The 16,653-nt window shown below is 41.7% G+C and overlaps 1 protein-coding gene across 1 annotated transcript in view; it reads left to right on the top strand.

Moving 5' to 3' along the window:
* Nucleotides 1–16,653, top strand: part of LOC122539251 — an 85,887-nt gene that overhangs the window by 4,418 nt on the left and 64,816 nt on the right. The window contains exons 2-6 of the mRNA XM_043673953.1: nt 4,292–4,444; nt 7,833–7,964; nt 10,065–10,121; nt 10,371–10,553; nt 14,438–14,489. Of these exons, the coding sequence (XP_043529888.1) occupies nt 4,292–4,444; nt 7,833–7,964; nt 10,065–10,121; nt 10,371–10,553; nt 14,438–14,489 (577 nt within the window). The remainder of the gene's footprint in view (nt 1–4,291; nt 4,445–7,832; nt 7,965–10,064; nt 10,122–10,370; nt 10,554–14,437; nt 14,490–16,653) is intronic.

Genomic DNA, 16,653 nt, shown 5'->3' on the forward strand with positions numbered 1-16,653 from the left:
AAACCTTCCATACCCGGCAACATCCTGATAAATCTCTTCTGAATCCTCTCCATCTTAAATGATCTTTTGCATTTGCATTAATAAGTCAGACTAGCTCATGAAGCAAATCAGTCCAATCAAGAGCTTGTCAGTTAGTACTTTATTCTGATCTCTCTCTGAGAAATAAATTTCCCATCTAGTCTTCTTCTAATTGTGATTATGCTTTTTCTTTTGAAACTAGGAGGCTGAAAATCATTGCTTTTGGTAAAACATCTTGACTTCCAACTATAGGGGAAAATTCCTCTCTTTTTGGAAAGCTGCTGACTTATGTGCAGGCACTGATCATTAAATTATATTCCCCTTTTCCATTCCCAAATGCAGTGTCACCTCATGACTGCTGCCTCACAGCACCAGGGTCCCAGGTTCAATTCCAGCCTCGGGCGACTGTGTGGAACTTGCACATTGTCCCAGTGTCTGCATGCGTTTCCTCCGGGTGCTCCGGTTTCCTCCCACAGTTCAAAGATGTGCAGGGTAGGTGAATTGGCCATGCTAAATTGCCCATAGTGTTAGATGCATGAGTCAGAGGGACATGGGTCTGGGTGGGTTACTCTTCGGAGGGTCGGTGTGGACTTGTTGGGCCGATCGGCCTGTTTCCTCACTGTAGGGAATCTAATCTAATAACCACCACCTGCAAGTTCCCTTCAAGCGACTCACCATCCTGGCTTGGAATTGTATCACTGTTCCCTTAGTGTTTTTGAGTCAAAATCCTGAAATTTCATCAATATTGGCATTGTGGATCTACCGACAGCACATGAGTTGCAATGCTTCAAGAAGGCAGCTCACCACCAGTTTTTCCAGGGCAAGTAGGGATGGGCAGTAAATGTCGACCCAGGGAGTGGTACCCATGTCTCAAAAGTGAATTTTAAAAAAGGTGGATTCTGATTCCATGACTGCAAGTTACTTCTTTGCAGCCCACTGTTCCAATATGCTGCTCCCTTTTGTTCTTCTTGAGGGGTAGGTAAGGACAGTGGTACTTAGGACAAGGCTAATGCTTTAGGGTTATTGGTTCAAATCCCATCATGGTAGCTGGTGGAATTTAAACTCTATTTATTAATCTGGAATTGAAAATTTGACTCTGAAGTGGTGACCCGTGACACCATTGTCAGTTGTTGTAAAAGCCCATCTGGTTCACTAATGCTTTTTAACATAGAAATGCAGAAACTAGGAGCAGGAAAAGGCCATTTGGCCCTTCAAGCCTTCTCTGCCATTCAACATGGTCATGGCTGATCATCCAACTCAGTACCCTATTGCCACATGTTTTAGGAAAGGAAGTCTCTCATTCCTACCCATTCTGACCTACATAAGACTCCAGACCCAAAGCAATGTAGTTAACTTTTAATTGTCCTTTTAGATGGCTGAACAAGTCTCTAAGTTCAAAAGGCAATTAGGGAGAGGAAATGCTAATCATATATCCATGAAAAATAAAGTTATCAGAATTAATCTCCCCACATCTAGTGACAGAAAAGGTAGGTGAAGGACATGATTTTTTATGTTTTTGCAACAAGGTTTTCCTGGCACTAATTATGAACCTGTTGCCATGGGTTATAGATTCAGGGACGCAGCTCCACATGAAGAGTTGGGGAAGAGGAAACTCTCAAATTACCTGCCATGGATACACCCATTCTAAATCTTTCTACCTCTCTCTCATCTTTTGAAGTTACTCCATAAGACCTAAGCACTTTAAACAATTTCTCATCATTTATTGGCAAGTTTGGTTGTGTTAATTTTATCTGAGTGCTTTGATGTGGTATTCCTGGCGTTAATTCACTGCATGTTTCACTTTTATCAATGTGAAGTTATACAGTAAGTATTGACAAGAACTTTAACACCAGGAGACCTCACAGCCACACTCAGTATTCTCCTCACAATATGAGTGTGGTCCTTAGATCTTCTCATTTCCACCTGTTAACTAAGTACAGAATAGGGCCCTCAATTCTTGCTCCCAGCACAAATCAGGAGTATGATGGTATATTCCACTTGCTCAGATATCAATACTCGTGAAGCTTGCCATCATCCTGAAAAAAGCAGCTCACTTAATGGTTGCCCCATCAACCACCTTCAACATTCACTGCCTTCATCACTGATGTGCAGTGTGTGCCATCTCCAAGATGCAGTGTAGTAAATCTGTGACAGCACCTTCCAAACCAACAACCTCTACATCTGCAATGACAAGAGCAGCAGATACATGAGAGCACCACCACCTGCAGGTCCTTCACCAAGCCACTCACCATCCTCATGGTGTTATATTGCTGTTCCTTCATTGCCACTGGAAACATGTCCTGGAACTCTCTTCCTGAAGCACTGTGAGTGTGTGCCTACACCCCAAGGCTGCAGGACTTCAGGAAGGCAGCTCACTACCACCTTCTTCAGGCCTGTTAGGGATTGGCAATAAATGCTGACCTAGTCAACAATGCACAATGTCCAAATATAATTCTGCAAATACAAATTCACCCCATAGACTCATATCTGTGTGCGCATGCATGTGTGTGTATGAGAGAGAGAGAGAGAGTGAGTGTGCACATGTGAATGTGAGTGCACATGAGAGAGTGTGTGTTTGTGTGCATGTTTGGTAAAATGTGTGTGTGAGTGTGATGGAGCATAAGCCTCTGAGAGGGTGAGTGTGAGTGTGGGTGTGAGTGTGGAGGGTGTATGTGTCTGTGTATGAGAGAAAGCGTGTGTATGACAGAGGGACTGCATGAATGTATGAGTATATAAGAGTGTGTGTGTATGTGTGCTTGTATGTGTCTGTGAGAGAGAGAGTGTACAGTGCAATGGGGTCACCTGTAGTGTGACAATGACCCAAAGTCCCGGCTGCGGTCATCCCCACGGGTAACAAACTTGGCTATCAGCCCCTGCTCAGCAACTCTGCGTTGTTGCCTGACCCGAAGTCTGCCTTGGAGGATGGTCACCCGGAGATCCGAGACCGAATGTCCCTGACCGCTGAAGTGTTCCCTGACTGGGAGGAACAACTCTGTCTGGTGATGTACGGTGTCCACTCATCTGTTGTCATAGCATCTGCTTGGTCTCACCAATGTACCATGCCTCTCTCATAAGCACACATACACCCCCTACACTCACACCCATGCACACACCCTCTCACAGGCTTATATTCCATCACACTCACACACAAACCTTACCAAGCATGTGCACATGCAAACACACACTCTCTCACGAACACTCGTACTCACAAGCACACACTCACATGCACACTCACACTCTCTCTCTCTCATGCACGCGCACACACACACAAATTGATGGGGTGAATTTGTATTTGCAGAATTATGTTTGCAGATACATTCTATTTTGCTCAAAAATGCACGATTTGCAGGCAGTCCATGCAGACAGTCAATCCATGTAATATTTTATAAATTCCAATTTGGAAATAGAATCAGTCTGACTCAAGATTGGGATACTGACAGCTTCTAACCTCAGACCTTTAATACAGTGTCTGAGCTGAGATGTCACCTTTTTTTATAAAACCTTAAGTTATATCGAGAATGTGACTTAAAAGAAGTTCTGAGATTTCCATATTAATGAACTGAAACCTGCAACTCATTCTAAAAGGTAAAAGACATAACAGCAATCTAGGTTTGTTCACTACGTGGTGCAGTAGTAATGTCCCTACCACTGAGCGAAGAGGCCTGGGTTCAAGTCCCACCTGCTCCAGATGTGTGTAATAATAGGATGGGAATTTGAAAATATCTACAATGATGGAAGGAGGATGAAAAGTTGGATTACTTTCCCTTACTTCTTCCATCATTTCCTTTGCATGACACTGTAATCTTTTGGTATAAATTCTGTGCCTTATGATCTTGCTCCACAGCTACTTGATGAAGGAGCGGCGCTCCGAAAGCTAGTGCTTCCAAATCAACCTGTTGGACTATAACCTGCTATTGTAGGATATTTAACTCAGTAACATTGTGACACTGTCTTGATAAGCTGAACCATCTGTGCAATGGAAGAGTGCAGTGGGTTAGCAACCATTCTCCAGGTTTTGATCTGTTATTGAGTATTGAGGACTATTCCACCAGATGAATCATAATCAATTTGTCTTCCTAACCTGATTATGTGCAATGTAAATAAACATTGACACTAATCAGAAGGGACAGGCTTGTGTTTCTTTGCTCTCTGTTTTATTAGCCCAGATAATCAGATTGTCAACAGCAAAATATAAAATGTAAAGAGGAGAAATGTCACATATATCATAGAACAGAGTCATTATGATTTTTGTTTTGTGTTCCTTTGAATCCAGGCTCAGAAGTGGCAAAGAGAGGTGGGCTGTGCAGAATCCCGAGCGGACAAGGTCCAGGTGGAGCTAACAGAGGTTTTATCAGAGGTGGAAAGATTGAGGAAAACTGCGAGAGAGCAGGGGCGCCTAAAAGAGAAATTTCAACGGATGGAAGAAGTAAGTGAAAGTTGTCCAACTCCTAGCCCTCCTTCCCCCCATTGTAGATATTTTCAAATCCCATCCTGTTCAGAGGTATTAGTACACATATCTGGAGCTGGTGGGACTTGAACCCAGGCCTTTTAGCTCAGAAATAGGGACATTACTACTGCACCATCAGCACACCTTCTCTTCCACCATTATTACCTTAATGGCAGAATATGTAAATCCTTCTTGTACAAAGAGTGTTTACATGATACCTACCACCCAAAGGCCTTTATCCTTAAAATATCTACTAACAATTTAAATTACATAAATGCTAAATATTTTATGCCTATAACTAGGCTCTGTGAGTGAGACTGTGGGATCTGTTAAATTGTGCACTTTTTGTAATGTTCAATATCACTCCATGCTCAGCTAAAAGGAGTTGTGGTTCAATGTTAAAGCCATTTCCCAACTTGCTATTGCAGATGGACAGTCACCAGTGTGAGGCAGCTCAAGTGGACTGGGTGATCAAACTCAAAATGATTGAAAGTGAAACAGTCATGTCTGCTGTTGACAGTGAAGCTCTGTACCAGAAAGTTTTGTTTTAAAATGAACTATTTTCTTGCATATTTTCCCTTTGTAATTTCTGCAGTCCCATCGGCACTTTTTAAAGATCTGTTAGCATCAGTCACCCTGCCGTGCATTGTTCAAGTAGTTAATCCCACGGGTAAAACTGGTCAATTTGAGCCGAGGGACAATGAAAGCTCTAATTCTGTAGTGACTCAGTGTACACAAGCTCATTTCAAGGAGACATCATTGGAAAATATCCAGAGGTGGAGATATCAGCTGATTTTTCCTTTGCCAAACCAGAGGCTTTGAGCTTAATTATAACACCCCCCCCAACTTCCTATCTCTGATGTCAGTGAATCAGTATAAACAAAAGGTTAAACCCAGAGGAATGGCGCCCAGATTTTGACGGTCTTGCCAGCTTAACCCCACTCAGTAGATTATAGCTTTGTAAAAAAGCTCTTTTTAAATATAAAGTCATATTGATGCAGTCATCAGATTGCACTTTCCTAAGAAGCAGCAGCTTCTTTTACGAAAATACATGTATCAAACAAAATGAGGCTTCAATTAAAAATATCATTAATTTCCCATTACTGTTAATCCTCATGTTCAGTGGCAAAATTTCCTGCAGTCCCTCCCTGCTGTTCATCCTGTGAATGCCAGTTACTGTAGCTATAGTGCCCTCTGCTGTAAATTAATTCATTGGTGTCTTGTTCAGACTAAATATTAATTCTACTTTCTCATGCAGTGAAAAAAAATCCAGAAGATGGGAGTTGCGTTAACTCTTGGAGGTCTGATCATACACAACAGCATTTTCTTCTTGCTGTACAAGCCTTTCCTATTGATCGATGTTAAACAGGCTGCAAAATGTTTTGCAAAGCAGTGAATTGGATTAATGGTCATCCTTCCCCACTCAACCTGCCTTGGAAATGTTTTGCTTTGTCAGGAAATGCCAGATTTCATTAACAACAGCCTCTGTCATAAAATTGTAAAATTTCTTAGATCACTAACAGCAAAATTGAAGGAGCAGCAAAACTAGTTGAGAGTCAATAAAATGACTATTTAATCCAATGGACTCCATCACCAGTCCACATGTAACAGACTGTCTCAATACTAGCTATGTCAGCTACATAGTGATTGTTTGAAATTTGATAGGTCCTGCATTACACATTGCTTATATTTTCTGACACCAAATGCTCATTAACAGCCTGTTTTAACCTGTGTAACATCATCTTCTTCAATGAATCACATAGCTTCATTTACTATTCTTTCAAATGTCGTTAATAATGACAAACTATCATTCCAGGCTCAACATTTTATTTCCGAACTAAAATCAAGTTACACAGTCCAGAAGAATAAGCAGGGCATGTTCTAGCATTTTGTAATACAATAAACTGTAGAGTGAAAGCTGAATAATTATCAAAAATGCATTTATGCCCTCAGTGCATTTGTGTGACTTTTACTGAAGCACATTTAGAGTTATGACATTTTCCAGCAGAGGGAGCAACAAGATCTTTTAGCTGTATCTCAGATTGCACCCGAAGTGCTTGCTCAGTGAGTCAGTGTCAGACAGCACAGAAACAGACCCTTCGGTCCAACCAGTCCACACCAACCATGTTCCCAAAATAAACTAGTCCCAGCTCCCTGTGCTTGACCCATATCCCTCCAAACGTTTCCTATTCTTGAACATATTCAATTGTCTTTTAAATGTTGTAACTGTACCCGCTCCCACTGTTTCCTCTGGCAGTTCATTCCACACACAAACCACTCTCTGTGTTAAAAGTTGGCCCCTCATGACCCTTTTAAATCTTTATCCTCTCACCATAAAAATATGCCCTCAAGGTTTGAACTTTAGCACTGCAGAGAAAAGAACCTTGTCATTCATCTTACCAATGCCCATCATGATTTTATAAGCCTCCATAAGATCACCTTTCAACCTTCTATGCCCCAGTGGAAAAACTGGTCAATCTCTTCTGAACCCTCTCCAGTTTAATAATGATGTGGAGGTGCCAATGCTGGACTGGGGTGGACAAAGTTAAAAATCACGCAACACCAGGTTATAGTCCAACAGGTTTATTTGAAAGTACTAGCTTTCAAAGTGCTGCAACTTCATCACTCGTTACCTGATGGAAGGAGCAGCGCTCTGAAAGCTAGTACTTCCAAATCAACCTGGTGGACTATAACCCAGTTTAATAATATCCTTCCTATAGCAGGGTAACCAGAACTCCACAAAGTAGTCCAGAAGAAGCCTCACCAACAACTTGTACAACCTCAACATGATGTCCCAACTCCTACACTCAAAGGTTTGAGTAATGAAGGAAGCATGCTAATGCCTTCTTAACCACAAATCAACCCAGAGTGGGCGGGCAACTTTAATCAATCCCCAAACTGTCCAGTTTTATCTGTTCCTGAGATTGACCAGTTTTTATGAGCAGATACATGATCATTAAGAGACTTTTTTTTCCCATTTGATAAGAAAGTGTTGTGTTGTGGTTCTTAACTCAAAGAGGACTTTGGTGAGGATCAGCTTTGACTCAGATGTGCTCATGCTTCTTTGAAAGAATGTATAGTGGCTGCCATTCTTTCGGTTGAGCTGGGTTTGTAATCTCAGTTTGATTATATCCCAGAAGATGAATGCAACTGCATCTGTGGACAGAGTCTGTTGGCTCGATTGCAGGACAAAGCTGGGCTGACTGACAGAACATTTGCATATATCTCATCAGTTTGGACAATTCTCAATTTTGCTTGCTAAGCACTAGTGGCACTATGTTTTTGGAGAACCCTTCACCCAAACAGAAATTACTTAAGTTGTCCAGTCATTGCTGAGTCTGACACTGAGTGTGCATTTGCTTTATAGTCTGAGGTTGAAATGGCTTTAAGAAGAGAGAACTCCCAGCTGAAAAATCAACTTGCTGCTTTAAATGAACACAGCAGAAATATGGATAGTCTCAAAGCAAGGTGCAATGTGATGAAAAAAGAGGTAGTTGCAGTAAGTTGAATCATTTAATGTTGTCAATCACAAACCTACGATTTTGACTGTATAATTCAAGCCATAATTCAAATGGCAATATGTGGGGAAATTTTGCATTTCAAATATTTTTAAAAATCAGGTTTTTCAGCTATCATTTTTCACAAATTATTTAAACTGATTTAACTTCTGACATAGAATTTAGCCTTTTTTGATCTGTGATTGTGTTTCTGACAAATACCTGACCCAGTTCGTTATTACCAGGTTTTACAAATATCTGACACGTGCTCTGTATAACTGCATTTTATTTCACCTTTTTTATTCTTGCAGTGTATAAAAGATTTAATGCAGGTTGGCTATTAGGGGTCAATTTTGTGTTGTTGTCTATCTGTAAAAAAATTGAAAATGCCTCCTTGACGGAGGTCATTACAATTTTTGCACAGATACCAAAAAGATATTTTCTTACCATTTATTTTGCTGACTGATGACTGATTGCAATGAATCATGGAATCCCTACAGTGTGGACAGAGGCCATTCGGCCCACTGAGTCTACACTAACCCTCCGAAGACCATCCCACTCAGACCCATGCCCATACCTTCTCCCCATAAGCCTGCATTTCCCATGACTAACCCACCTAGCTTGCACTTTCCTGGATACAATGGGCAATTTCCCATGGGCGGCACGGTGGCACAGTGGTTAGCACTGCTGCCTCACAGTGCCAGAGACCCGGGTTCAGTTCCAGCGTCAGGCTACTGACTGTGTGGAGTTTGCACATTCTCCCCGTGTCTGCGTGGGTTTCCTCCGGGTGCTCCGGTTTCCTCCCACAGTCCAAAGATGTGCAGGTTAGGTGAATTGGCCATACTAAATTGCCCCTAGTGTTAGGTTAGGGGTAAATGTAGGGGTATGGGCGTGTTGCGCTTCGGCGGGGCGGTGTGGACTTGTTGGGCCGAAGGGCCTGTTTCCACACTGTAAGTAATCTAATCTAATCCCTGGGCACTATGGGACAATTTAGCATGGCCAATCCACCCTAACCTGCACAGCCCTAGGCACTATGGGACAATTTCCCATGGCCAATCCACCTAACCTGCACATCCCTGGGCACTATGGGACAATTTAACATGGCCAATCCACCTAACCTGCAAGCCTTTGCTCTGTGGGAGGAAACCGGAGTACCCAGAGGAAACCTACACAGACACAGGGAGAATATGAAAACTCCACACAGACAGTTGCCTGAGGCTGGAATCAAACTCTGGTCTGGCGCTGTGAGGCAGCGGTGCTAACCACTGAGCTGCCCTATGAAGTGATTTCAGCTCATAACTTCCCAACCTCTATTATAAAAGCTACTTTAATAATGTATTTCCCAATTAATATTCCAATTGGTCCCCTTCTCCTATTTTCTGTGTCTTAGCAGCTGGCAGATTCTCCTCGATGTCTGGCCAATAAGTATGTTGCGTCCTTCTGGCTCTGCAGCACAACATCTCTCCATCACTAGCTCAGGGCAACAGGTGCTAAAAACTTTGTGCACGCAATTATTTTGCCTGCACACTTGATTATTCAATGCTTTCCAAGTTGGTATCCCTAACCTCTTCCAGAGCACAGCAGACAGGAGTAGGAGTCGATTACATGATCTGTTGAGCTTTTTCTGCCATTCAGTTTGATCATGACAGATCATTAACTTCAACTCCTGCCCACTTGCCATATTCCTCAATTGTCTGCTAACACAGCTTCAGATGAATTTGAAAGATGGAATACCGTGACCTTTTGGCATAGAGAATTCCCACAATTTACAAGCCTTTGAAGAAGCTTCTTCTTGTCCCAATTTTAAATGACTACTCTCCCTACTTTCCACAATCACCAACATAATACAAAGTTCTATTGAATGCCATTTCATATGTTTATCTTCACGCTAATTCCTCTCCCTCCCTCCCGTCCTGCTTTCTAATCTCCTCAGAGTCATACTCTTCAATGTCTTTTCTCTCTCCATTGTGGACAAAATTCACATTTGTTTTGTTGTTCATTTACAGTACCTGGAGCTGTATTGCTGGAGAACAGGAACACTGTGAAAATGTTGCAAATAAATCAAAATTTATTGCTTTAAGACAGTGTTTGTTTCATTTCAGTTTGAAGAATTGGGCAGGAAGAAAACAGAGGCTGAATTGCTGATAGCTCCATTAAAGGTGACTTAAGTTCAAAAATTAATTTATGTATCTGAAGAGCTTTATCCCGCTATCCAATTTGATAAGTTTAAATAGGGAGCTGATAACTTGTTTCAATATTTATCTTCTGTGCTTTTCCTCATGTGTATGTTCTCCCAATATTTGATCTCTTTTCCCATTCCCTCATTGTTCTTTATTTACTCGTGGACGTGGGTGAAAACGTATCCTCATTAAATGCTGAAGACATCTCGTTTATTTTGCTTCAAATAGGCAAAGCTATCCAGCCTGATTCAGAAATGCCATCGTAGGAACAGTCTGATTATACAGTTGGTGAGGGAACTCTACCGACATGGCTTTACTAACACAGGGTTGATTGAAGAGGCTGAGGACATGCTGAATGACACGGCAATCCTGGAGTATACACGCACCTTTCTGTCATTAGGCAACCAACAGGTAAGTTTAAAATCCAATTTATCTTCAATTTGTGTAATGCTCCCGTAAGGCAACTTGGGATATTTTACCATATTAAAATGATTGCACAAAGTTGTCACTAACAAATGAGTGGTACTAAGTAATAATGTAGCAGCCTCATTAGTGTGGAGTGCATCCTGAATTCTTTCTGCAGCAGTTAGTTTGCACTAGCATCTCTTAATGTTACAGCTCCATAGAAAAGTGTGATTTAATCACACACTTTACTGCTATATTATAATGAAGTTAACAATAAACTAAAATCTGTTCATCATTTGGGCCAAATTGCTAGCAGGTAATATTGGCAATACTATTTAAATTCTGTAAACTATCTGATGTAAATGAACATTGATTGCAAATTGGTAACAGCAGAAAGGCCAATCCTGTATATACTTGTAGCATGAGACAGTTCCTTTTGATTCAGGCTAATGGCAGGGATAAACTTCAACCCATTGACCTGGAATTGTACTATGGTTTCAATATTGCAGATTAGAATGATCTTGTCCAGACACAGGAAAATCTGATGGTTTTTTTTGGGTGGGGGGAGGTTGGGGATGGGGGCAGGAGTTGTGGAGTGGGGATTGAATGAGTAATTGTTTTCGACTCAATAGCTTGTGGCTGCACGAGTCAAAATGTGACAGAGGAATGATGGTTTGTATTACGCACGAGGAGCCTAACAGTAAAATGAAGGGATTCTAAATCACACATCCTGACATGCTAGTTCATCACCTACGTATTTTGAAGATGGATGCAACATTGGCAATTTATCAAAAGTCATTCCAAATAAATGGAACACTTCTTCACCAGGCACATTTAGTCCAAATCAGAATCATATTGTTAATCATTCAGTTGAACTTGGAATAGACCAGTGGCACATGCACCCCTTGATGTATCTGCAGGAAATGCAATGATTGCCATGAATGGCAGCTGAATCAGACTTGTGTTCAGTATTGAAGGCATTTCCAAAACCACCAGAACCCACTCACTGCATAGGACACCTTTACCCTCTGTGAATTAAATTGTTCACTTGCTAAACATAATGAATTAGATTTTGATCCAGGGAAATGAATCTTGCTAATCAGTGAAGGCTACCTCTGGTATAGCTGAGAAGCCAAACATTGGTTAAAGAAAAGGATCAGTAATTTGACCTTGTCTCAATTTGGAAAAGCAGGCTGTAGCTGTCTTCCAGCTCAATCATTTTAGATCCCAGATTCCAGCTCCTCTGTTTATTTTTTCTGATTAAACATAACTTGCAGTTCCTGAATGCTTCAGTTCCAAACTCCAGCTCTTCCTCCACAATCCCCAGTGCTCTTTCTCTTGGTCTAGACTCACAACTTTCTTTCTTCTTTAAGGCTTGACTATTGCTTTTTTCTCTATCAAATCTCTCAATTCCTCCTTGCCCACCCCAGCATCCCAATTGATCTCTCTTTCTCTCTCCCTCTCTCTCTCTCTCTCTCCCTCTCTCCCCCGTCTCTCCGTTTCTCTCATGCGCTTTGCTCCTTCTTGGAAGAGCTGTTAAGCAGAGACTCTGCCTCTTCAAAATGAACAGTTGGACAAAGCAACAGATTATCAAACAGCAATCTGACTTGTGAACAGAGAAGGGAGTTCAGAACCATGATTTAGAGGATTGACTGCAATGGGTCACCCTGTTTAAATAAGGTGATTCACCAAAGCACGATTAAGACAGTGTTTATTTTATACACTGCCGTTCATAACCTGAAGACATTCCAAAGTTCAAAGTTTGTCAGAAGATTTGTAGCTCGGGTGCTCGTTGCTGTGGTTCTGTTCGCCGAGCTGGAAGTTTTTGTTGCAAACGTTTCGTCTCCTGTCTAGGTGACATCCTCAGTGCTTGGGAGCCTCCTGTGAAGCGCTTCACAGGAGGCTCCCAAGCACTGAGGATGTCACCTAGACAGGGGACGAAACGTTTGCAACAAAAACTTCCAGCTCGGCGAACAGAACCACAGCAACATTCCAAAGTGCTATACTCTCAGTTATCGTACCTACCTGTGTAAAAGCCAAATTTTCGAGACATATTTCAGGAAAAGGCTGAGAAGTCAACCTTAACATGGCTAATGTTTTTGAGAACCTTACTTTCGCTTAAATAGAGAAACATAGAAACAGGAGTAAGCCATCCACCCCATTGAGCCTGCCCTGTTATTCAGCGTGATCATGGCTTTTCGTACATCTTGATGAATGCCTTTTACCCCATCCCCATGAATCTACACCACTGGTAATCCAACATCCATCATTCTCTATTCAAACTCACTCAGAGACTGAGCTTTCACAGCCCTCAAGGATAAAGAATTCCAAAGATTCACAACCCTCTGCGTGAAAAGATGATCCTTTATCTCAGATCTAAATGGCATGTTCCTTAATTTTTAAATTATGGCCCCTGGTTCTGGATTTAAACCAGAGAAACCATCTCACCTCCATCCACCCTGCCTATCCCTTTCAATATCTTGCAAGATTCAATGAGATCAACTCTCATTCTTCAAACATGTAGAGAATACAAACCCAGTTCCCCCAGTCTCTCGTCATAGGACAGTCCCTCCATCTTGGGAGCAAGTCCAGTGTACCTTTCTTGCACTCCCACTATGGTAATAAAATCTTCCCTGAATAAGAAGGCGACAACTACACACAGTACACCAACTAAACTTCTATATAATGGTTGTTATGGATTCCTTTAAGTTAAGGCTAGTATTAAGGAATTGGAGAAATATTGCTCATACCAGCCCTTCATTGTCTGTCCCTCTGTCTATTTCTGCTTTTAATTAAGGATTTCTATTAGCATTCACTTCTGTTCCATAAAGCATTCTGACTTTCCCTCACTATTCAGTGAAAGTATTGTTTGGCTTATAACTCATGTGAGTGCCTCTGTACCTCAGTTACTTTAGCAGTCAACTCTCCTCAAGACTGTAAAATTCTTTAATATTTTTAATTGTGCTTTGCAAATAATCATCCCAACGCAGCCGTCCAAATTATGGGGGTAATGGGACAAGCAACACCCCCAACCCCACCACACCTCTGTTTCTAGTCTTGGCCTCACTCTCTTGTTCAGCCCGCTGCACAGAAACAGGTCATTTGGCCAAGCTAGTCTTTACTGATAATTGCATTCTACCACTCTAAATACCACCCAAATCTGCTTCCATATCCCTCCATCCAATTCCCTCACCTATAGAGCATGGAAACAAACTTCAGTCCAACTTGTCCATTTCGACTAGATATCCTAAACTGATCTAGTCCCATTTGCTAGCATTTGGCTATATCCCTCTAAACATTTACTATTTGTGTACCCATCCAGATGCCTTTTAAATGTTGTAATTCTACCAGCCTCCACCACTTCCTCTGGTAGCTCATTCCATGCAAACACCACCCTCTGTATGAAAATGTGGCTTCTCTGCTCCCTTTTAAATCTTTCCCCTCTCACTTTAAACCCCTGCCCTCGAGTTTTGGACTCCCCTATCCTGGGGAAAAGACCTGGGCTTATACAAGCTCCCTCTGAAATGCAACAATAATATGTTCCGTGTGGCAGTGAGTTACTGCTCACTATTAACAAACTCCTTTTAAATGTTTTATTCAAATCTGTTAGGTTGATTTTATATCCATAGCACCACTGGTTGCTCAAAACGCCCACCTGTGACCTTCACAAGTGGACACCATTTCTCCACATCCATCTCATTGAGCCTCGGGTCACCTCTCATTTTCTGAGAGAAGAATAACATCCTGCTCTGTCTTTCCTGATAGTTGCATCCTGTCAATTTCAGTTGTACTAGATTTAAAAAGATGTGATTGAAACAACAGCTCCAGGGAATTTGCTCCAAATGGCAATTTCAATCCTGAAATAACTCGATTATGGTTCTTTGTTTTAGGGGAACATGAACACTAATTCAATCCCAGCTGGAACTCCTAAGCAAGAACAAGGTCAGTAAAGGGAGGGCAGTGACATTAGACAAAGATCATTTCATCTGTTGATAGTGGCTCAGCCTCAAACACATAACTTATGGAGAAAATCATTGGAATTTACACAAACCTCAAAAGTTTTCAGTGCTGCAGTAATTTGTCAATTTCCTCCTCCTTCCCAACTCCTCCAATCACTTTAATTACTATTCTGCCGCCTGTAGTTATGACCATGTTACACACAATTTCTCAACCCAAGAGACTGGCTGCCTGACTTCTATGGAGTCACCCATGCACAGGCATGTGAGAGCATTAAATGTTGCTCATGACCCAAAAATTCGATCTCTTGAGTTGATGCACCACAGATGGCGATCTCCAGATTGTTAAGGACAGACGATCACCGTACACCTGACCTTTCCACAATAAGTACGTTGTCACACTAAGGGCGGCACGGTGGCACAGTGGTTAGCACTGCTGCCTCACAGCACCAGAGACCTGGATTCAAATCCCGCCTCAGGCGACTGAGTGTGTGGAGTTTGCACATTCTCCCCGTGTCTGCGTGGGTTTCCTCCGGGTGCTCCGGTTTCCTCCCACAGTCCAAAGATGTGCTGGTCAGGTGAATTGGCCATGCTAAATTGCCTGTAGTGTTAGGTAAGGGTTAAATGTAGGGGTATGGGTGGGTTGCGCTTCGGCGGGTCGGTGTGGACTTGTTGGGCCAAAGGGCCTATTTCCACACTGTAGATAATCTAATCTATTGTGGATTCCTGGCAGTTGTCATTAAACAGTAGGATCTATTTCCAGTGTACCTGTGCAGTGTGCTAGACATAAACAGTACGACATTAGTGTAATTGAAATTTAATGTATGATGTATTCTGAACAGACTAAAGCAATTAAGGTGTATATTCTGTATTCATTACTTCAGAACCTCATGACAACATTTACTGCTGCACTTGTGCTGATTTTCTTCATCAGAAAAAGCAGCAAATATATATATAAATCAGTTAAACCTGTTTCCACAAGCTTACTTTTCCAAAACATTTAATGGAATCTAAAATATCTCATCACTAGAGAGAGGTATCATTAGCCTAATTTTTAAAAAAGTTATCCTTTGCTCCCATTCCTCACCATGATACTGAGCTGGACAGGGCAGGAAAGATTCAAATATCACAAATTGTGCCGGATTATCCAAGGTTGTATTCCGGGAGCTATACTTATTTTCCTCTTGAGGAGTTTTCTCTTAACTTCTCATCCCCATGTGCTCATGAGAAATATCAGTCATGGTCCATACTTTTGGTGACTGCCCAGTGATCTTTACTGGAAAGTACACACGTGTGAATGTTCATCTGTGGGTTATAGTCAGCTGAATATCACAGCAACATTGGCTTTCTAGGCTCATACAAAAGGTGATGTCATGGAGGTTAGGGCTTGTATCTTAGTACAAGCTACCATGAATAGGAAACTTGGGATAAAGGGAGAAAATTGGAGAAGAGATCATGTTAATTCATTAAATGCTGTATTTTTTGCAAATTGCACTGTATAAGTTTGGTAAGTAATTAGTCATCATTTACAGGAACTGGGACATCTCTGTCTATTAGAAAGAGAGACAATTGGTTATGTAGCTTGAGGTTCACCACATCATAACAAGAATGGAACAAACAAGGAGGCACGTCTCCCAGCAATCTCCCAGAGGTAACAGTGGCTGAAGGACCTGAACTGAAGGGAATTTATATTTGCCAGGAATAGATGTTGGAGAGACTGTTAGGTCTGAAGACTGATATGTCCCTGGGACCTGATGGTCTACATCCCAGGGTACTGAAGGAGGTGGCTCTACAAATCTTGGATGCGTTGGTGATTATTTTCCAGAGTTCAATGTATTCAGGATCAGTTCCTGCGGATTGGAGGGTGGCTAATGTACTACCGCTTTTTAAGAAAGGAGCGAGAGAGAAAGCAGGAAATTATAGACCAGTTAGTCTGACTTCAGTGGTGGGAAAGATGCTGGAGTCAATTATAAAGGACGAAATTACAACACATCTGGATAGCAGTAACAGGATAGGTCAGAGTCAGCATGGATTTATGAAGGGGAAATCATGCTTGACTGATCTTCTGGAATTTTTTGAGGATGTAACTCTGAAGATGGACAAGGGAGACCCAGTGGATGTGGTGTACCTGGACTTTCAGAAAGCCTTTG

Source organism: Chiloscyllium plagiosum, chromosome 32 (genome assembly GCF_004010195.1).
Source record: "Chiloscyllium plagiosum isolate BGI_BamShark_2017 chromosome 32, ASM401019v2, whole genome shotgun sequence".
In the NCBI taxonomy this organism is placed as follows: Eukaryota; Metazoa; Chordata; class Chondrichthyes; order Orectolobiformes; family Hemiscylliidae; genus Chiloscyllium; species Chiloscyllium plagiosum.